Consider the following 23,461-nt stretch of genomic DNA (forward strand, 5'->3'; position numbering starts at 1 on the left):
CGGGCTTCGGGCCGCCGCTGCCGCCTCTTGTCCGTGCTGGCGCCGGTCGGACTTGTCACCCGGGCTAGGCTGGGCTTTCTCATCGTGTTTCACGTCTGTCGTATTGCTTGGGAAACTTCCTCAGCCCGGTACAACTTTGAGCAAAAAGGAACGAAAAGAAAAGCCATTTCCTTTAATGTTACAGCTGCTGGGAAATACAGCCGACAAGTTTCTCTTAAGATAGAATTGCAACATCACTCCTTTAGAGGAAGCGAGACCTGGAACATAGGACCGCAGGGAAAACACTTAATCTCGACTCTTTGTGTAACCTAAGAAAAGACTAGGCTTTTCTATGCCGTAGGACTCTCCGCTGGGAGATTTAATGCCTTTTAAAGTATTCTGAGGCTTTTCAGAAAGATCTTAAGTGCAAATTGCTCCTGCTGTAAGGCTCTAATCCGGTGAATTGAAAATGAGTTTGGGTATTTGAGGAGACTGCTGTGTTGGTTTTTTTCATTTTCTGTAGTAAACGCAAATGCAAGCGTACCGGCGCTGGACGTCGTTTCTCTGAAATTTGGGTGTATTCACTCGATACCTGGTGGTTCTGACAGCCGTTTCTGAAACTTGTGTGCGCTCTCTACTCTCTTTGCTTTGAGTGACCTTGTTGAGCGGAATCCTTTGTATTATTGGTACTTCCAAATCTTGTGTAACATCTGCCACTGCTATAGAAATACGTCGTCTAATTAGGGTTTTGGATGGCTATCTTGCTTCCTGTTTGGTTTTCCTCACAGTTATCTTTTTAGAACTAAGAGACTGAGATTAATCCTTTTTTTTTTTTCTTCCCCTCCTTCTAATTCAACAGATGCAGTTTATGTTGCTTTTTAGTCGCCAGGGGAAACTGAGACTCCAGAAGTGGTATGTCCCGTTATCTGACAAAGAAAAGAAGAAAATCACAAGGGAACTTGTTCAAACAGTATTAGCCCGCAAACCGAAAATGTGCAGCTTCCTGGAATGGAGAGACCTGAAGATTGTCTACAAAAGGTTGTTCTGTCTCACTAACCTCGTAATTGCCATACATCACAAACAGTGTAGTAGGTAGCAAGAAAATAATGAAGGCTGATTTTTTGGTTTCTTTTGGAGGCGAGTTTTTAAATTTGTTTTTGTTTTTTCCTTCTCTCTGCTAGTAATGGAGAAGACTGACTTTTCCCTTGAATCTAATTTGATAACCAAGTCAGAATCATTCATGTGTGGAAAATCAGTCATGCGTTTAGAAATGTGGTGGAAAAAAAGAAATGAGGTTTCCTTCTACTTTCATAAGGAGTGGTGGTTCTTGGTTCTCTGTTTAGAATCACACAGTAAATAAATGAGTATGAATATGAAGCATGTAAGATTTAATAAGTGATAAAGAAAAAATAAATTTTTTAAACATTGACCTCAGACAGTGACTTCATAAATCACCTGAAAATGTAACTTGCTTTTAAAGGCTCATAGAAGTAAGAAAATAATTTTTCAGAGTACCTAGTTTGTTTTTTTTTTTTAGTGGCTGTATTATTTTTTTGTTATGAACACAAAAAGGCATTTCTCCTAATTGAAGAAATCATGGCTAGCTTTCTTTTAGTGGAAGTACTGTATAACTTTCTTTGCAATAGTTTCATTTCTCAGTTGTTCCCTAACTTTTCTAGGAGTATTTGGCAAGTGTGTTTTAGCTTTGTGCTGATCTTTAGAATATATTACAACGTAGCGGCATGAACATAATTTTCCTCCTAAAATAACAGTAATCCTCATCCTGATTTGGTAGGCTGCATCTCTTCCAGCTAAAGCTGGTGCTATGAAACCTTGAGTTATCACCATTCCCCAGTTAGTTATAAACTTCAGAAGGTTTATGCATTCTTATTTTCTCTTTGAGGTGGTAAATAATCTGTGCCCTACAGTAAATATTGCTGTATTCTCTCTGTAGGTAGGACAGAAAGCACTGGAGCTGAATGAAGAGTTTGTAACTCTTTTCCATTGTACTAGATGGGTAGAATCAAAAAGGTTTAGATGTTTTAAGTTCTGGTTTCATACATACATCGGCACATGTAACATCATGCATCTGAATGTTACCAGGATGCCTAATGCATGTAGTTCTTTAACACAAGGAGGAGGAAAGAGGAGGAACAATGTGTAAGGCTGTGCTTAAAGAAAGCATACACAGTTTTTTTCTTCTGCCTCTTGATTTCCTCACAAAACTTCTTGTACATGTGTGTAGACAAGCTTACTCAAATGCTTTGTACGTTCCATTAAGCAATAATGCCTGCAGGTGCTCTTTGAGCTGGGCTTTTATGGGGCTAGAGCAGAAAAATTAGGCGTGAGCAGGCCAGTCTGTTCCCTTCCTTGCCCAGTCTTGAACAGCAGTAGCTGTTCTGGTGGTGAGTTGATTTCACACAGCTGCTTTCCCTCCCTGTCTGTTTAATGCTCCTGACAACTACTTGTCCTGTCTCTTTGTGTCTAGGGACCTGGTGGAAGTTTGGGTATGACTGTTTGAGTTGCTGAAAGTTATGGTGGTCCTGCATCTCAGTAGTGTGCCGTGGGTCCTGTGGTCAAGGAGAATGAAGAAATTTGCTGGGAGGTGTATCTAGGCCATTTTTGAGCTGGGTGTAGACTGCAGTCTATCTGCTAGCCTGCTGGTGTGCACAGCTGACTGCAGTAGCTTTATTTCACTATCTGCAAACCAATCTGGCACAGGTAGCCTATGAGATGTTGATTAAGATTAGCTTGTGTCAAGCTAATGAACATCTCAAATCTTATTTTACTTTTGTTTTTTTTGGCATGTTTTGTTAGGCTAAAATGTCACCAGAAGGACTGGGTATAAGAGGTGATAGTTTAAATTCCTGTGTCTGATAACATTAGCAGCTTTTAGGTTTGTGGGACTTTTTCCAATGATCACACCATAATTAAAGTTGATGAGTACCAACTAGTATGATTTCTTTGAAAAGGGAGATCTGTTAGAGCTCATGAGTAGATAATCCCAAGAAGACAACCATAATAGTCAAAGGCTAATACTTTCTGAAAGGTGGGTGGCTAAAAGAGAAGCACACCTGCAGGAACTTTGTGTGGTTTGAAATTACAAAAGGTGCTCCCAATTGCTCACAGACAAAAGGCTCTTGAGTATATCTACTGAGAGCTGTTCTTGTCTGATCTATTACTGGGAAGGATCTGAACCTCCTGGTGCAAAATGTTTTTCAATATAAGCTGTAAAAGTATGTGCATAGTGCTATTGTACATGTTGAATGTGCATATTGCTATTAGGAGTCTTAAATTGCTGAAATTGGTGTGCTGTTCTTGTTTTTAGAGTGTATTCACTGTCAACATGTAAGAGAGAATTGACCTAGATACTGCGACTCAAAGAATGGTTGGCATTATTAGAAGTATCCTCCAGGGTCTCATTGATGTTTTTGCAAGAACAGAATGAACGCAAATGCAAAATTGGCAAGCCAGTAGCTTTTGCTGCTGTCTGATACTTAACATTTATCAAGAAAGCTGGACTATTCTGATTAGCCTCCCCATAACTCTGTAGCATTTCATCCTTATAGGATGCTTTCTGAATGAAACTTCAGGAAAATAGAACTAAGTGTTTTAAAATCCATCTGAATGTGTGTGACTAACTCTTATTTTCCTTGGTTTCATACATATAGCATTGATAATGGTTGCAAAATGGAGTCAGTTGTTGCCGCCTTATTTTTTTTTCTTTAGCAGTACAAAACACAGGTGGAAAGATGCCGTGCTTTTCACATGGTTCATGAATTGGGATGTGTGTGTTCTGTAGCTGTTTGGAAGAGTTTTTTTCAGATTGGTAGACACGAGAAGATTGAAAAAGGATGGGGGCTTCTAACTTGAAGAGTCAAATAGAGATTTGAAGTGACTTGCTTCAAGTCACCTGAAAAATGCAAATATGGGAAGGCAACAACAATTGCACTTTATGAAAATAGAGGGAATCATCTGCAGACAACCGAGTAGAAACTTAGCAAGCACAAGTAATGATCACTCTTCACATTTTATCATTTTAAAAACTAACTGTAGTGATATTGGAGCATACAGAGTAGAAGGTCATGCAGCTTTCCCCTTGTGGCAGAGAAATGCGTTAAATGTTAAAATTTCTGATTTTACCAAAAAAAGGAACTTAGGATGTGATTTTTTTTTTCCTTTGAAGATTGCAGATATACACTAATTTGGCTTCTGCCAGTATGAGTTATTTTCATTGTGTAGTAGTATATTGTAGTCAAACTCAGAAATTGCAGAGTCACTGATTTTTATGTAACTTTTACTTTGGTTGCATTTGCTTAACTGGGATCATGGGCCTTGGTTATTATTGAATGGTAGTTTCATTAAGGATTGTGGCTTTGCTTTCGTGTGTCAGTTCGGAACTGTATTTGCAGTATAAAGTTATAAAACTGTCATAGCTTGTACTGCCCTTAATGTTGTGGCAATCATCTTTAACATAAAATAAATAGGTTACATTAAAGACTTACAGAAAAATAAGTTTTAAAACTTTCTTTTTACCTTCCCTCTGCTGAAAGAAATGATGAAAGAGCCCATTTTGCAAGTAGTGTGCCTCTTAGCTCAAAATTTTGTGAACCTAAGGGTGTGGCTAGTGGTATGTGCCCAGCAGTTGACAAGATCTCGTATCTTTATGTACATCTTAGCTGCCAGTTGTATATGTTAAAAATGTTATTATGGTGTTGATTAGGTGGCTCTGTAAAACTGAATGCAATGATTAGAGTGAATTAGGTACTTGGGTTTGATTATTTTAACTCTATCACATCCTCTTTGTACAGGTTTCTAGTTCACGTGGCACTAGGAGGACCTTAGCATCAAGAAGAAGCAGCTTTTTCTTAGAGGATTACCAATAGCAAGCTTTTGTTCATATCTAAAACTACTGGGGGGTATAGCCTTGCTGAAATAAGAAACTGTAAAAGAAATGCTTAACTTCGGTAGTGTTATTTTTGTTGATTTCTATATCCTTGACTGAATAGTGACTGATATGCCTGTCCTAGAGTCTCAGAACTTCTTCTTTTATTAAAGAAATATGTAAGTTTTTTGGAGAAGAAAAAAAAGATCTTTTGCCAAGCACAACTTCTGAGTGGTCCCAGTTTTCACTGGGTCAACTGTCACCAAACCACAGATTCTTGGGCTCCGTTAAGCACCTGTCTGCCTCTTAAAGGCAGCTTGCTTGTCATTTCCAGTTCAGCTCTGCTCCTGCCAAACTCTGTAAGCTTTAAATTTCTGCAGTTAGGATCTACATGCAAAGTGACTTAAATGCTGACAGACTTATGGCTTGCAGCTTTACCTGGTGACAAACTTGAAGGGATGACTTCGAGCAGGTGTTCCCTCATCTAGTAGGAGAACACCACTGAACTGGTAGGATTTGCAGGTTGTGCTCTGCCCACAGGGAGCTGCTCTCCCCGCAGAGTTACTGAACCTGGTTGTGAGCAGAGCAGTAGTGGAGAACTCTGCTGAAGCCTTGTCTGCCAGTTGTGAGGCTTCCTGCTACTGAACTACTGAACAGCTGTTGAGGAGGAGGTTCGTGAATTTGTTTCCTATCACAAAAAAAACCCTTAAGGTCATCTACCTGAAGGCAGGAATTTGTATTTATACCTCCTGTGTTTCCTTTTTGTTCTTTTATTCCATAGTACACTTCTAGGTGATTTTTTCCAAACTGTTTTTGGTCCACTTTCTGACAAAGTGGAAGATGTTTATCGTAAAATATTTCCCTAAATGAGCGTAAGCAGCTGAGCTGGTTCTGAAGATTCTGCTAATCATACCTACTGAGAAAAACAAAACAGAAGTGCAATAGGAATTAAAAGGGCAGAATGTTTCTTACAGACTGCACTACATTTGCTTTTGTGTCATGTGGCATACTTTACTGTCAGGATTTGCCTTTTCATTGGGTGCATATGAAAGACCGGTTTCTGCCAGGCTCATTGGGAAGAAACAATGCTTCTGCAGAGCAAAAATCTTTTTCAGTACGATAATCTGCTTGTCTTTGTACAGACACTCTCCATTTAAACTTCTACACTTGACAAAACCTCTAGTGTATCTGCTGTAGACTATATGTGGACACTTTTTTCTGAAGCTCTGGCCCACAAAGAAAAAAAATTACAATAAACTATTGCCTTTGAGAATTTAGTTCTGAAGAAAGGTGTACCTTTGTAGTATGCTTGTGCCCTTTGCCCTGGTGGCTGACTTGTTTATACTCTTCTGCTATTTGCCATGTAGGCTTCTTGAATCTGCATTTGTTTTCTTTTGTTGAGTAGTGATCCGATAGTCGTGGTTGCTACTTAAAAAATACTTTGAAAAGTATTCTCTGCATATAATGACAGATACCCAGGCCTCCATTTTGTGTTAAGATGCCCACTCTGAGTAGTTTTTGTTTCTTGATATTCTTTCTCCAAAACTGCAGTTGGAAGAGCTTGAATATGTAGTCTACTTACTAGCTGCCAAAGAAAAGCTTTCAAAAGTACATTATGTTTTGTTTTAAATGAGGACACTGAGAGCAGACCACTTTCTGGGAAAGTATTTTATGTTAGGTAGTCTCCCTTTCTCTCCAACCCCCCCCCCCCCCCCTTTTTTTTTGGCGAGTATTTGCATAAAATAGTTCTGTGCATCAAAAGAGACTCCTAAGTAATAGGGAATCACAAAAGGACTGTCCCATGTGGATAAATTTCAACTATTTGAGTCGAATTTGGTTTGATAAGGTGTGCTGGTATGTGATTCAACTTGTGTTCAGGCACTGTAAGTGAACAGTTTAACTATACTTTATCATAATCACTGCTGCTCATCTGAATATACAGAAAGCTCTGTTTAGATGGATTTGGCCTGAGTGCTAGTAATTAGTGTAAATGTTAACTAATGTGCTAAAACTCTTTTTTTTCTACAATGAAATGTGATAACATGGCGTTTAGCTTACAAATTCCTCAGTGGGTTTGAACACATATTTTTTCTTTATAGTATCACTTTCCGATACTTTTTTAAATAGCTTTGTCTAAAAGTTGCCTTATACAGACTGAATCTTGCAAGCTACTACAATGACTGTAAATATCCTTGAAAAATTAGTGAGGCACAAACATTGCGGTGTAAAATCAAAAGAACTGTGCTCAGATAGGACTTTTGATGAGCTGACAGGTCACCATGGTGAAGAGATGAAAGAGTGAAGGAATTACTGTTAAGTGCTTCAGTAGAGGTGTCTTCCTCCCCCGCCCCCCCTCATGTTTTGTGGTACGATGGAAAGAAGTTGTAGGCAGTGATTTTTAATTTTTTTTTTAATAATAGTTTAAAACTTCTGAATAAAAGTTGTTTGTGATGAAGCCATGGCAATTTGACTCTGCTGGAGAAGAGTGGGGGGACTTTCTGGTCATAAATGATGCTAGGTGAGTGACTGGGAGACAAATTTGAACATAATGTAAGATACAACACTTTTTTTTTTTTTTTGCAGGACTTCTAGCCAAAAACCCTGACAGTTTCTTTAGGGGCTTACAAAATCCCAGCTGATAAAATATGCATAATGTTTAAAAGGTGTATACGTTTCTGTGTATGGAGAAGAAATATGCATCTTAAATTTGGCATTTGCATCTGAATGACTTCTTTTTCAATAGGGCTGGCTACTCAGGGTGCTTAATGTGGCCAGTTGTCCTCTCTAAACAGGCAAACAAAAGCTTTTTCTAGTTTATGTACATCACGAGTTACAGCAGGTGTTGCTTGAAATCTCCTTTGTGCCATGTGTGTCCGTATGGCATATGGGTTTGGCGCTTTAGAAAAGACTGAATGGGTTTTTCAGCTTTCACTCCTGTTCTGTTTTTGCATCAGCTTTTTTAAACATGACTTGGACGAGGGTATGGTAGAAGACAGTAGAACTGGATGTTGTTTTTGTTAAAGTGGAACTCAAGATCATATCTGAAGTAAAGAATTCCTTGTCTTCTGAAGTGGAACTGGCTGATAGCCTCTCGTTAGTCTGATACCAGGACGATCGCTAATGATTGAGTTGTTGACTTAATAGCAATGGGAGTATATGACCTTAGTGTTAGTTTTGGAGTTTTTTGGGTATTTGTTAAATCCTCTATAAAGACCAAGTCCTAATTGCTAATTCAATGTATCTTTCCCAAGGCATTTTCTATAGTTTCTAATATCTCAGTGTGTAGCTTGCGTGATAAAAATTTAAGATTGAATCTGTTGATTAACATGCCAGTGTTTAGATGTTACAGATAATAGAGAAAATATCTTGCCTCAGAACTCTGCCAGGAGGCCAAAACATCGAATACATCTCCTTTTCCAGCCACCTCTTAAGCTAATTTAATTCCGTCAGCTAAAGGATGGTACAAACTGAAGTCTTGCTTGACTCAGGGAGGCAGATCCCTTTTGTACATGTGTGTGTCTGCTGGTCTTTCCACCATTCTTTGGTAGAACTTGCATGGCTGTTGGTTTAGAGTAACAGAATGCTAAACTTGAGTATGAAGAACTACTGAGAATGTAACACATCTCAAGTGCGTTCATTTTGCTCATGCTAACATCAGGATTATTTTGTTATTACAGATATGCAAGCCTCTATTTCTGCTGTGCTATTGAAGATCAGGACAATGAACTAATAACTCTGGAAATAATTCATCGCTATGTAGAACTTCTTGACAAGTATTTTGGCAGTGTGAGTTAGTAATTTCTTTGTAATTTTTATAGATTTACAGTCTCTTTATATTGTGTCATTCTCTTCTATGCCCACAACGCTTTTTAAAAATGTAATCAATTAGCTGTTGAAAAGGTGCATCTAACACATTTTATGTTGCTTCCGTGGCCAAACTAAACTGATGGTTGCCTATATCTCTGTTAAAATAGAAAATTTAATTATTAATTTGGGAGAAGAACTTATTGTTATTAATCTGATGTTAATTACCTCTATTTATTTAATTTCCTAGTAGTCTCACTTGATAAAATTTTATCATTAGCTTTCTGTCTAGACACTCAGCTTGCTTTCTCACTGGCACTGCTCTAGTGTGCAAGCGCTTCTTACATCTGCTCCCAAAGGAGGCAGTCGGTTGTGAACTAGCAGGAGTGGTAAGGAAAGAAGGCAGACTTATCCAGATAGCAAACACAAACAACTGTAGTAATGTGCATTAGCACTCTTAGAAAAACTGCTGCTCATCCTTCTGCCTTCTGAGTCCTCCTGACTAGGAAATGCACAAAATGAGTACGAAATTTGAGATTATTGTGTTTTCGCATTTTTCTGTAAGATTGCATGATCTGCCTTTGGATACTGCAGGCAAGAAGAAGACTTTCATAGGGATGTTCTCTTGCCTCATCATGCTGAATTGAACCCTTTTCAACAATGAAAACATTTCTCAAAGAGGTTGCTATAACTGTTTTTAACTCAAGCAAAAAAAAATCTTTTTTTTAAATTTTTTTTTTCTTGAAGGACTGTGGGGTGTTTTTTTTATTGCCCCATTTCTTGAAAGGTTATGCCTGAGGCTAACATCTTGATTGGAGAAGTTTGGTGAAGCTGTGGATAAGTTAAGTTTTGTGAGAGGATATACCTCAACAGATAGTATCCTCCCAGTTTGCAATAATGCTTGATGTTCTTTTTAGGTATGTGAACTTGATATCATCTTCAATTTTGAAAAAGCCTATTTCATTCTGGATGAGTTCCTTTTAGGAGGGGAAGTTCAGGAGACTTCCAAGAAAAATGTTCTCAAAGCCATTGAACAGGCAGACCTTCTACAAGAGGTAAGCAAATTCAGCTTCTCTGGCCAAAGTATCAGCATGGTAGGCTGCGACTCAAAAAAAGCTTCTGTTTCTGTAAGCTTGTAGAAGGTGCTTTTTAGCATGCTTAGCATGTAGTTTCTAGTTAGTTGTCCTAATTGTGCAATATGATGACATTATCTGCTCTTTTCATTTTGTTTGGCATATATATGTTGTGACCTACTGTGATTTTTGCTTTTTGCTAGAAATGCAAGTGGCTGCTTTATGTGTATACATAGGTAATTATAGTTCACGCTGCTTTAACTTAGTTTTGTTCATGTGTCTTTCACTTCTTTTTATTAACCAACCATTAGTTTTTTTGTCATACCTGATGCATGTTCACTTCTTTACTGTTTCATTGCTGAAATCCAGAAGCTAGACTCTCTTCTTTGAGACTCATTCAGGTATAGTTCTTATTCTAAAGACCTGCCTTTCTGCTATAGGTTGCTTACTCTGGAACATTTCTGTCTTTTAAGTTGGCAAAGCAGTAATAGTGGTGTCATAGAAACATACAGAATGAAGTATGAGAACATTTGTTTTTTCACTTTGAATGCTTTTGTTGTTCATAAGTAACTTTGAGGAAAGACAGATTACATCTCTACAATTTTTCTTTGGAAAACATGTGATGGGAAGGGGTTCATTGGTATAGAAAAACTTAGTATCATTTCCCCATGTTTCTCCATCCTATGCTGGTGTGTGGGTTTTTTGTGTGTGTTTTTTTTTTTTTAACTGAATTGCTTTAGTCTTGCTGAGGTCAGTGTTAAGGTCCTTGAATGTCTAAAGAGAAGTCAAAAAATTCTGGTGTGCTGGGGAATCATCAGTCTTGTGTGCAAGTCAGTGGAACATACAGTTTAACAGGGATGATGAACCTTAATTTTTTTGAATGTACTGAGGTTCACTGGTAAGATTCTATATAAATGCAAGCTCCTCTATTTTCTCCCCTCATATGAATCTTCAATTGTTATTTCATCCTGTGAGTTAATTGCTTAATTCTCATATAAGCATTCTGTGTTCCACTTGATACTCTTTTATGTTAAATGTGGTATTAATAGGATGGGGAAACACATAATGTTCTTTACCCTTGTAGTTGTGTTTGTAATCCTTTCAGAGTAGAAGCAAATCCACAGTACATTAAAGTTCTTGTCGGTCAACAGCTCGTTAGTGTCATGAAGAAGGACAGCAGATTTGCTACCCTATTTTTCTAGGAAGGGAATATATGCACTTATTTACTGCTTGTGTTCTGATGTATTTTTTTGTTGAGCCCTTCTTAACTCTTAGAAGAAATTACCTTAACCAGAAGTCCTGTTGCAGTTTACAAAGTGGGGGGTGGGGGGGAAGAATTAATATGTTTATTCTCTTAAAATATTCTCTTCTTCTTTATATGAAAACACATATAACAGATTAGTTATCTATTCCAGTCTCACTCCTGCAAATGCACTGTTAATGATACATAAAATAGAATTACTGTATTTTTTCTCACTCTCAGTGGTTTTGAATTCTATTTTCGCCATTTTCTTAGGGCTGTTCTAAAGAAAAAAATGCATTCTACCTGAATCACTGATTTTTTTCTGTCCAAACAATAGCATTCCCTTTTTACACTTAATATAATTTCAAGTGAAAAATTTTACGTAACAGTATCACTTTTTCAATGGGAGACTTTTTCCTTGTCCTGAAAGCTTTACTCTGATTACCCTTCCTTTCCCCATCTCTATGAAATTTTCTGTTCTGTCAAGATTTATTAAATCTTTTCTGATTAAATGGGAATGTAACAGTTTATCAGAGCACCACTGTAGTCTTATGTTTGATTTTTATGTTTTTCATTCTTAGTTATATTGACTGTTGATCAAGTGTAAAACTATTCCATACATCTGATTTTTGGTTTATAAAACCTGTAAAGTCTGAGTTCATATTTAAATTGAGCTTCCGATAAAGTTGGACTCTTTCTGGAGAGGTTTGTTTTTGTATCAACTGCTGCGATGTGCATGCTGAGTTTGATGAAGAGGGTTGTTAAAATAATAGTTTGTCACAACTGGAGGCTTTTTGGTACTTTGAGTTAATTTTTGCTTCCCAGAATACTTCAAAACTGCTGGAGGAAAATGTGGTTTGATTCCAAATGCAAACCATTTCTTGCAGGGTGGTTGTGTGTTTGTTTTTGACCATGTCAGATTCTAATTATGTGCAACAAAAGGACTTTTATTTGGCCCTGAATACTCACATTGCCTAATTTAAAAATTATTAATCAGTGTTGAATACACAACATTATTAATTAGTAATGCTACATACATTAATGTATGAAGCACCTTAAAGATTAAAAGCTGTACGGAATACTTGCACAAAGGAAAAATCATTACAAATACATTAAGGGGCTATTTGCGTGATGTTAAAAGAAAATATGGAGAGGCATAAATTGCTGAATAGTGAATTAGTTCTTAATAGCCTTGCCTACGTGTATTTTCTGTGGCAGTTTTCCAAGATGTACTTCTGTTTCTGAGCACCTACTTCAGTTTGTCATTACATTCTTGGGGCTGTGCAGTCCACTTACTAACTGCTAGAGTTTGTGTGGCTGAAGCATACTAACTTTTTAAGCCTTTTTCACCTTCACTTTCTTGTTAGCTCTTCAATAATGTGCTCAGTTCAAATATTCACCCCCCTCCCCCCCATTTATTACCACCTGATAAAGTCAGTTGTCAATACTGGCTGTGTTATCCCTTTGAATGGTAGTAAAGACTAATTATTCCACTGCTTCCATGTTTCCTTGTAAATCTATTGCTAGAAATACTTCTGTTCAAAAGAATGCTGTCATGTGTCTTGTTTGATAATTTTCTATCTTGTTTGCTATAGCAATTTTAAATACTTAACTAGTTGATTACAAAGGCATGAATTTCTGAAAAGGTGTGTTTTTTGCATGTGTGAACAACTCAATTATACTGAGAGAAGAGAATTGGGAGATGCAGTATGTTGTTGCATGAGTTATATACATGTGGGGTGTGTGGAACAGCTAAAAGATGATCCTGTGCATGATTTCATGATACTTAATTTTTTTAATGCATGAAATTAGCAACAAAATATGTTCTATGCAAAAGAGAGGATCTGATTTTTTTCACTTAAAAGTCTAATTGCTGTGGTTTTATTTGATGGTCCAAGTAATTTAGTATGGTACTTGGAAGTTCACGGTCATTTACTGTGCAAAAACACTAAAATCAAGGAGTTAATACTTCTAATATCTAAACCAGGCAGTTATGTATATATTTAAAAGCAAATCTATACAGACTAGTTCCTGAACACTGGCTTTGAGTGAAAATTCTTTTTGTTATTCACCCTATGTGATTTTTATAAAAGTATTTTGGAAATTATCCCTATTTTGTCCATCACTATTCTTTTGTGGGATGTGTATGTATTCTTTCAGTAGTTGATTGGAGAACATCTGAAATACTTAAAAATACGTATTTTTTTTAAGAGGTGTCTCAATAAAAAGGCTAGTGGATCTATCAACAAATCACACTTATTCGTTTCCATCACTATTTTTGTAATGATCAAAAAATCTGAAAGCTGTGTGAATGTTTTTTCTTGGGCTCTTGCAGTTTGGCATCAGGTAGTATTTACTAGTTCTTCCACAGGAAGAATAATAGATACGCTATCAATTAACCTTATTTCCTTTGCTATTTGAAGCCCTCACCTCATGCTATATCCAGAAGGGTGCTTAAATTGTTAACGTCAGCTGTCTTGCACCAGATGCTTAGGGTTGCTGTGTAGATTTAAGCTTTTAGTTTTAGAATGGACATCTTTGACTGGAAGTGAAAATTTGGTGAATTTCCTGCATATGCCATAAAAATTTTCTTCTTGGAGATGAAATGCACTAATTGCAAACTGTGGGTTTGAAGCTATGCGTAAGAGGGGAGAGATGGTATTAGGTTGTCCTTGAGATACGACAAAATAAAGGAATGTTAGTGTTAGCAGTGACAAAAGAAAATCTCTGATACTTAAGCCTGGAGTAAGTTGGGAGTATAGGGGTTTTTGTCTGGTTTAGGAAACAGCCTGTTTCTTACTAGTCACCTGAGAAACTTACCTTAATTAATGCAATTAATTCAATCTTCACTTAATGTTAGCTCTTAAATATAGACTACTGAAATAAACTGCCTTCCTAAGTTGGCAGTGACATTATTTGCCTTGGCCGTACCTGTATTCCTCTCATGAAACAAGAATGAATAATGAAATCTTTCTTATAATAGAGATCTAACTGCCTTGATTGCCATCTGTTCTTCACGTGTAACGTCTGGCTTGGTTTCAGGCAGTCAGCTTGGTTGGTCAGTTGAAGACTGCAGTTCATGACACATCTATGTGCTTGATTTTAGGCACAGATAATAACATATAGTTACGTTTTTAGAAGATAGGTATGAAGACCTATGAGAGTTACCGTGAATGAGAAAGGGATATGTTGTTAGTTCATTATTTAAGGATTAGGAAATAGTTAGGATCTTTGGATTTGGAATCCCTCCCAACTCGTAGAAAATACAGTAAGTTGTGGTAGGGTTTTGGTAGCTGGCAGGTGTGTAAAATGCATTTCAGGCTTCAGTCCCTGAAGGATGTTGGATATGCGGCAGGAAAGAGGTTATAATGCAGTTTGATTGTTTAATCTTTTGGTTTAAATATGAAGTGTATGCCTTGTCCATTTGTATTGAAGGTATTGACTCTGATACATTGATCAGAAATAAAGTGAGCTTGTTTATGGTATTGGTTCTAGACATTACTTAAGAACCTGGAATGAAACTATTTCTGGTTTTATGTGATAGGTAAAGTTGATGCATAAGCAGAATAAGTCAGTCCAATTTGGAAATGTGCATTCAACATAATTACTTTTTTTTGAGATATTGCTTATTTTCTTAATTTTGCTGTTCCAAATGTAGCTGCTTTTTAAGTAGTAGGTGAGGAAATGCATGTGTCTGGAGATGGTTTTTTTGTAAGATACTTTGAGTGTGAGAGGTAGGGTGTCCCCCTCTCCTCCCCCCCAGTCTTGGGAGTAAAAAGTTGAATTGCTTGTTCTTAAAGATTGGCATAGTTGGTCACAAAACGTATTACTCAAAAACAAGATAAAGCATATCGGGCCTAAGTGAAGAGGTCAGTTGCCTTTGTGTTTGTTTTCCCACATCAATTGAACAGATAGTTATTATTTTTTAAATGAAGTAGGCCTTGTATATGTGCCTGACTACAGTGGTGCTCTGTAACATTGTATATATTATATGCTTCACTTTGAAAGAATTTATTTGCACCTTGTCTTAGGAAAATTTATTTGTTGTTCAGTTATGATATGGGTTATTCTTCTGGACATAAAAAACTACACTGCTTCTTAAATTCAGTGTTTGCAGGATGGGGAGCAAGGAGATACTAAAGTTACGAAGTGTTTGATTGTGTGGAACTGTGCAAGTGTAACATTTCCAAACTTGTCAGTTAAAGTTCCAAGCCTTGTCCTGCTATCTTCTATTCTTTGTGTAGGTTTTGTGTTAATTACTTTACTCTTCGTAGCATTCTGTTCAAGTAAAAAGTCACTTGAAATTTTTATAGAACTGCATTTCTGACATATATATATGTTTATAGCTATCTTGCTTCTCATTGACTGTACTATAGACTATTGAGTATATAAAATCACTGATAAAACTTGCCAACAGTTTTTTAAGAAGACATCATAGCTTCATAAATACCTAATATAAATTCAGCTGGACTGTAAGTGGAATGAACTGTAGTAACACATGTAATCAGGAATCACAGGAACATCACTTCACTTTGGACAAACCTCTAAAGACAACTAGTTGTAAATTTAATAGTAGCAGACAGGTCTGTAAACTTTGACATCAAAGGTGTTTCCTTATTTTTTTAATAGATATTTTTGAACTGTCCTCCTTGTACTGTGGAGTAGGCTTTCCTTCAAATACTTACCAAATCACGTTCTTCTATTTAAGGCAATAGGAATTGGTCTAGAAAATTAATAGTAGAACCTGCATCTCTGTTTTTCGCCCAAGTAATAATGGGGGGAGGGGAAGTTAACCTTTTCAGATTTAAATGTTGTCTTGAAAAAGTGGTGTTGAATATCCAGGAAGTTATCGTATCATACTTCACCCCCCTTCCATTCTCAGACTGCGTTTTTTTTCTGATAACTTAAATATTTTTCTGATCTGTATGTGAGTCTTTTGATTCTTTTTGGAAAAACGCAGTTCAGTATCTTAATGTTCTTTGTGAAGTTTCTTGCTTTTCTGGATGTGTCATGATGCTTAGGACTTCTCAGATTTGCAGACTATGATTTCTGTTGTCAAATCTTAATCTATCCTTGTCTTTATGAATTGAAAATGATAGAAAGCATACAGCTTTTCACCTGTGCAGCTTTTGTTCAGACCTTTAAAATACTATTTTAGTAAATCTGTCTCCATAATATTCTTCTTTTTTCCTGACTGTTTTGTTTAGTGTGTATGCATGTAAGATGTGAGTAATCTTACTCTATTAAAGAAATCAAAATACTGATTAGAAGTTCTTAAGACTCAAGTTGTGAGGAAGGAGTCTTCCATGTAAGTATTAAGTATGCATTCAGTCAGCTTTGCAAATTGAAACATTTGGAAGTTTCAATTACAAGTAAGACAAATTAGTATAGGTGAAGTCCTTGCTGTCTGATAAGTATTCAGTACCCTCTCTGATGTGAATTCCAATACTAATCAGCAACATCCACTTTGCAAAGCTACCAATGAAGTTGATAATTCATTGATATAAGCAATTCTTGTAGAACTGTTGAGGGTCTATTAACAGTACACCCAACTCCTCGTATATTATAATTCTATTAAGGGTATATTTATTATCTATACACTGAACTGTGAGATTCTTCTTTCTCCAGAGATATTCTTCTGTTGCTGTCTGTGGAAGTACTGCGTCAGGGTGATAAGATGAAAATTTTAGTGGTGCTGCATATGCCATAGCTGTTTTCAGGAGCTTAGTCGCGTGCTTTTGGTCAATAAACATAGTAAATTCAATGAACAATTGCAGAAGACTGCTTGACAGTAAGGAGTATCTTATCTTCAAAATTAGATACTCTTTTTGAATGAGCATGTTAATCTGCATTTTAATAGAACATGTTCCCTGAACCTGGCAGAATGCTGAAAAGAGCAATGTTAATGTTTGGACCTTGAGATAGTGAGGAGAAAATTCCATTTTTACTCTGGTACCTGAGAATTGTCTGAGATGATGCGTCATGTCGCAGTGCTACTACCCTATCCTAAAATTCTCACTACCTGCGAAGATGGTTTTAGAGTGCCACAGAATAGTAGGTGAAAAGAATATGAATGCCCCCAGGAGGCATTCAATTGTGTTCAGCTTTCAGATTCTCATTTCTTTCTGGTCTTATCTGTGTGTTGTGCAGATGTCAGGCACATTGCTGGTATGTATGCATTTATTTTTAAGGGAGAAGCCATGTTTTTTGTTGCCAAACTGTCTAGCAACAGTACTAGTTCTGGTGATGGATATCAAGATGCATTAAAAGTGTATGTATTTTAAATCTTATGCTGAAAATTTGATTTTGAAAAGGCAAAAAAAAAAGTCTGAGAAGACATATTGTTCACAATTCTTTGAGAAATCTGAGCATGTTTGATTAACAGATAAAGTGAAAGTGTTCAGCTTTTTGCACCAAGCATTACTATATGAAAACGACTGGCTTATCACATACGACTCAGCAAGTAACAATAATGACTTCATAGTAAATATGATTACATAGTTCTTGAATTAAATTGTTTAAATTACTTCAGGGATGGTAGGTAGATCAGTTGAATGAAGCCTATTTCCCTTCATGGACAAATCTTACTTCAGTATCAGAGTTAGTAATAATACTGTGTAAAACTTAGTCACTGAGCTAAATATATGTGAATTTAGTAGCATCCTGTTATGCTCTCAATCTGTTACAATAATGAACAAATGATCTTAAACTCTCTTTTAAAAGAAAATATCTTTGAATTAATATTCCTTCAAGCACAGGTGAAGCTTTCTAAACTCTGTAGAACTTACTCTTTTAAGGTATTAATATCCTTTATCTTCTTAAGAAATGAAGAATAAACTTAAGAGCTTGATACATCTACTTGGAGTCTTTGAACAGATGTTTTTTATTGATGCGTTTCTGTTTGCTTTCTTAACATTTGGCTTTTAGTAGGACCTAATAAAATTATGTTAACTTCAAGAATAACAATAGCTGAAACACATTTGAGTGAAATAATTGAATTTACTCTTGTGTAGTTTGGAATATTTTCTAACTTTTGTTTTGAGTGGAAATAAACTGTAAATAATTGGGTGGGTGTTGGTTTTGGTTTTGTTTTTTTTAATTAAGTAGTTGGTATTACATTTTCACTGCTGCTTGATTTTGTGTTTGTAGAGCCAGAATGAAGACTGGGGAGGTTTGTCTGAGGATATCTTATGATTAAGAGCAATCTAAGGCATTAGCCCTTTTGACCCCCATCTAAGTGATTGGTAACTACCAAGTTTACCATTTTGGTGGCATGGATTAAATGGGTGCTATGTAAAGACTGCTGCACGTGTAATTAAGTCCTTGCAAGGGTAAACAGAAAATGGGTGATGGGCTTAACTTTCTGCAACACTTGCATGATGGTCTTTGAAGAGTGCTTTGAGTGTTCCCTTTTCTTTTCCTTTTTTGTACTAACCGCATCAACTTGAAGTGTCTGACTTCTACTAGCTTTCTTTGGTGTTGATAATTAAGTGGGATAATGCAAGTTAGAGAAATGGATACCAAAACTAATAACTAAACAGATGTTTGGCTTTGTTTACTTACAATCAACCCATGTAAACGTCTGTTTACTGGAAAATGAGCTGTTTACATCTGCTGTGCAAAGAAAATGGGCTCTAAAAAGACTGGGTGCTGCTGCAATTGACTGTATATCAAGTGCCGGATGCTGCATGACAGAACAAAGCTTATTTGCATATATAGTGCATTGCAACATATTTTTGTCCAAGGTGTAAGTGGAATACATTGTGGCAGTCCTACTAATAAAGGTAAGATTTTATTTTACATAAGGCAAGTTTCAAACACACATGAAAGTGATTTGCTGGAGAAAACTTAATTAGACCCCTGCTTATTTGATGTCACGACAAGCAAGTAGTTCAGTAGACAAATTGGCTTTTTTAATGTCGAACTGTAGTAATAGACTGAATTTCATATGCAGCTTCATAAATATCAGGATTTAGTTTCCAGACAACAGAAAATTATTAGACAAATAGACAAAAATATTTTGTAGCATGTTCAAAATCGAATTTACTGTTGGTGTAAAGCTATTTTTACCATTTAAAAGTTACCTAGTATATGATACAGCTGTTGATCTGTGTTGGGGAGTGGGGCATAGCTAATAACCTCCTTGTGTACTAGACCTGTTGAATTAGGGCAGCTGACAAGTAATTTGTTCAAAGTAAAATTTCTTGTATGAGTTTGGATGTATTCTAAAACAATGGTGAGAGAACCTAAATGCTCAAGCTTGACTTTTTCCCCAGTGTTTTCCTCCATGTTTATTGCTTTTTCTCTCCTCTTCACAATAACAAGTTCATGTACGAAGAATGTGATTCTCATGGTGAGGTTACTATTAATACTGCCCCTGTAAAAGTTTCCTTGTGATTAAAACTTTAAAAATAATTTATGTTGTTTGGGACCTATGCTAAGCATAGAGCTTTTATTTAGGAGTCTTAATCTTTTTTGTTATCTTATATGGCTACGAAGACCAATTCTGCAACATCCAAGCTCAGGCTTAGAGAATTCTGCGTGACTCCAGTTTACTTGTCTACAGTATGTCCCTGATGAATTCTATGTATGGGCACAGTTTTAGTTAAAGAAATGTGCTTGTGCCCATTCGTGTAAACACAGTGGCATTATCAGGTGCCCATGGGATGCTTGTTCCTGGCCTGTACTGTTCCTGGAAGGAGTGAAGGAATAGTCACCATGTACAGAGCTTAATTCACATGGTTGTCATAACTCCACAGAATATGGAGAAACGGGGGTGGCATCTGCTGGGATGAGTGGAGAGGGACAGATAAATGGTTGCACATAATGAGAGATGGGAGTAGTTGGCTGCAGGAAGGAACCGCAGCTTGTATACAGGAATGAAGATCATCTGTCGTGAAGAAAAGTCTCCTGAGGTAAAGGAGGTTGTCTTTGGGCAAGGGGAGGTGTTTGACTCATATAGCGTCTGTATTTGCATTACCATGATATTTAACGAATAGGTTATACAGCTTCAAATTACTTAGATCTGTGTTACTCTGTCAAGCATAGACAAGCACTAAATGAGTAGAATTTGAGTTTTTGAGGGCTGTTTCAGAGTTTTGCTTGTAAACTAGGTTGTGGAGTTCTACATGTGCTGTATGGCAAGTGTAATGAGCCACGTATTCAGAAGTAGTCTATTCCATACCGAATTTGGTTAAATTTAAGGTAAGCCTTGTACAAGGCTGAAAAACCCAAGTGGCATCCAACTAGACAAGGTGAAATCTTTTTATTGTACGCTCAAGTTTTACTGAATAGAACTTAAGCTTTTTATCCAGAGCAGTTTACAGGTGGTAAAGTCATGATCTTGAGTCAGGGTGCAGTCTCCTCATCACCTAAAAGCATGCTGACAGTGACTTTCTTGTTGAGAAGGCCAGATCGAGTCCTGCTGCCACCTTAGTGGCGGCACTCGTGTTGATCCAGCTACCCTGTGATTATGTGACTCCTAGCTTGTGTAGCTAAAATCTGAGAATGTGCAGGGGAGTGTGAGGGAAGTGCCAGGAGGAGGAAAGCAGTGGCATTGAAAAGGGGAGTAAAAGGCAGCTGCTTTTGGTGGCAGCCAGGACTTTTGCCTAACACTATAGTGTAACTTAAATTACGTTTTATTTTAAATTCACAGCGTGTCTAAGTGTTTTTGAAAAGTCAGTGTTCCCCACGTATCTTGTCTTGTTTCGTGTCTGCTGTGAACCCCCAAGTCTGCTGGCATAGTTAGGTAAGTTCTAATGTACCTGTCCTAGGCTGCACCCCTGCTGTTGGCCTGAGTCATCGGAGTGCGGCAAGGGGCTTCAGCAGCAGTATCGACTTAGGGAGTTTTCATCTGTCCTTTCCCTCCCTCCTTCTTTTGTGCCAGAGAAGCTATTTATATGGCCGTTCTAGAACTGGATTTCAGATCCATTTAAACTGATCCAATTTAAATTGCTTATTTCTAAAAAACATACAGTCAGCATCTTTGCTTTTTTGTGTTGACAACTTGGCCTTGCAAACATTTGTCCAAGCAACTGTAAAGTGGCAAAGTGCTGCAGGAACGGGAAGGAAGAGAAATGCTTAAATGCCATTGCCATGGAAGCTGAATGATACTGGACATGACATGGCTTGTTACAGCAGTATATTCTGGTCATCCTTTCAGAGATACAGTCCTGCAGTTTAAGAAATGGTTCCTTAAGCAAAGGGGAAAAAGCAATGCAAACCTGTAGCTGCAGTGCTGGAAGAACATGGAAGAAAACATTAATGAATCCTTATGTGTGTAGTTTGGCAAGCTGCCAAACGTACAGACACTATGGGATTATCTGATAGATAACTTGGTGATTTGTAATAATTTTGGCTGTAGCTTCACAGTACAAAGTATTCAGCAGTAGTATTTGCTTAAAGCATTTGTGTTTTGGTGGTGGGGGAGTGGAGCCTCTGGTGGATGCTTTAGAACCGTCCTTACCCGTAAAGATTAGACTGTCAATTCTTCGTAGCTCACTGCGTAGCAACTGATTATTGGCAGGTGTAAGGCACTGCCTCCCGGAGGGATTATCACCTCTGATCCAGCAGATCAGAATAGCAACTAAGAAGCAGGAAGCACCCACTATTATCCAGTTACAGTACATGAAGCTTCCACTGCTATTTTTACTTCTGCTTTTGAGAGGGAGGCAGGCAGGCCGGCCGGCTGGCCAGTGCTGATCTTACATCATAGCCTTCTGCTCTGGTCTGTTGAGGTGATGTTGTGGAGCTGAAGTGTGTGCATATGCTAGGATGTTTTCCTGAGTAACACTTGCTGATGACTGTTGCTGTTTTGGACTCTAGTTGAGTATTGTGTTGACTAATTTGCACCAATCTTGAAGAGTTCTTTTTTTGTCCTCTCTGTACAGGAAGCTGCAGGCAAGATCTTGACTTGGAGTTGGCATTGACGTAGGATTGTTCTTTGTTTTTGAACAGCACTGTAGTTAGTATTTGTCTTTGAAGATGTTCAAGACCTCATGGGTGTTTCTAGGTTTTCTGAGAAAACGCTTTTCTCTCCTTTGAAAGTAAGGTAGAATTTTCCCAGTAACAATGTAATTGGAGTTTCTGAATAGTTAGCTAACCAAAGATTGGGAAAGAGATACTCTACTGTTTTGAAATCCCTGAAAAGGCAAGTGAACAGCAGCAATTGCCTAAAGTAGCCTTTCATCAGAAATATTTCTTAATAAAGATTGAGAAGTAGAGTATAAAAGTAACTGCTTCTGAAGCATTGCTAAAGATGTACTTGCTAAATGTTAATCTCTTCCTAGTGTAAGAACTTCATGTTTCTGAACAGAAACCCTCATCTCTCCTTTTTCCCTGTAGCCTGTTTATGTAGAATTATTCCCAAACTGCTGTGCACTCCATGGTCCTACATCTTGTCTGTTGTTCTAGCTTGGGACTTGTTTAGATGCTAGGGGGAAAAAAAGCCAAGCCTTTATCAATAGGTAGCAGTTGTAACTTTTGCCTGCAGTGTAACGTGGCTTGTCTTCATAGGCTTTGTGCTGGTTTTGATGGGAAAGAAGTTAAAATAAAAACCTAAGCAAACTTCCCCTGAAAAAGAAAGCATGCCTAGTATTCATGAAGTCTATATCACTGTTGTGTGATGTTGTCAGTAGAATGGCAGCACTGTGAAACACTGAGCTTGAGTCAGTTTGGTGTAGGGATAAATAATTTCTTGTTGCTCTTGCCTGAGGAAAAAGACTCTTTTCTTGTCCACTACAGATGTAAAATAGCTTAAATTGCAGGAAGAAAATAATTTTAAAGTAGACGTTAGGCAAATTTTCCAGTGGTGGTGATAATAAACCATTTAAGTAGATTGCCTGGGGGGCATTAAAAAGTTTCCATCACTGGACGCCTTTAACAGATTAAATATCTGTCAGAAATGTTACAGGTATGCTGTTGGGGGGACTGGATTAAATGAAGTCCCTTCTAATTTTAGTTTGATTATGATTTTTAATTAGATTGGGTCATGACAAAGTTGGCTGAGAAAAATGTCAGTTGGGTTAGGCTAGCTAAATAGTTCTGTTGACTCAAATCAATGCTACCATTTTTCTAATTTAAAAATCTAATGACTTGGGCTGAAAATTTCAGAGGGTATTATTAGCTTTTTAAAATGAGTTGTAAACACAGATGTCAATTTGAAAAAGATGCTTTCTAGCAACTTTAAAACATTGTGGAATTGCAGTGTGCAGCTTGTATTGTAGAGCTATTACTGCTTTGGCAAAACTATGATCTAAGACCTTTGTGTTAAAGATAAACAATTTACATCCAAATTTTTAAATAAGTGATGATTTTTCAGAGGCAGTATTTCATGTTAGTTTGCAATTGTATTGTGCTCTAAGCATACCATTGCCTCTTCCCTAGCTGCTAGATCAACTCATTCATAAACTCAGTAGATCCAGATAGCTGGGTACCTTTAAGGACATGCTTCACAGGCTCAAATGTTGTCAGAGATCT

At 37.2% G+C, this 23,461-nt stretch overlaps 1 protein-coding gene across 2 annotated transcripts in view; it reads left to right on the forward strand.

Moving 5' to 3' along the window:
- The first annotated feature begins 321 nt into the window (after window positions 1–321).
- The window catches only part of AP1S2 (adaptor-related protein complex 1, sigma 2 subunit), a 30,425-nt gene continuing 7,285 nt past the window's right edge, over window positions 322–23,461 (forward strand). The window contains exons 1-4 of one of the 2 annotated variants that reach the window (XM_009701447.1): window positions 322–1,017; window positions 8,542–8,650; window positions 9,586–9,723; window positions 18,134–18,327. In XM_009701447.1, coding sequence (XP_009699749.1) covers window positions 839–1,017; window positions 8,542–8,650; window positions 9,586–9,723; window positions 18,134–18,178 — 471 coding nt within the window. In that variant the 5' untranslated portion in view covers window positions 322–838 and the 3' untranslated portion in view covers window positions 18,179–18,327. Of the gene's footprint in view, window positions 1,018–8,541; window positions 8,651–9,585; window positions 9,724–18,133; window positions 18,328–23,461 lie in introns of those variants that run through there. The other variant, XM_009701446.1, reaches the window with a different exon arrangement.

The sequence above is a fragment of the Cariama cristata genome, unplaced genomic scaffold, assembly GCF_000690535.1.
Source record: "Cariama cristata isolate BGI_N322 unplaced genomic scaffold, ASM69053v1 scaffold42015, whole genome shotgun sequence".
Classification (NCBI taxonomy): Eukaryota; Metazoa; Chordata; class Aves; order Cariamiformes; family Cariamidae; genus Cariama; species Cariama cristata.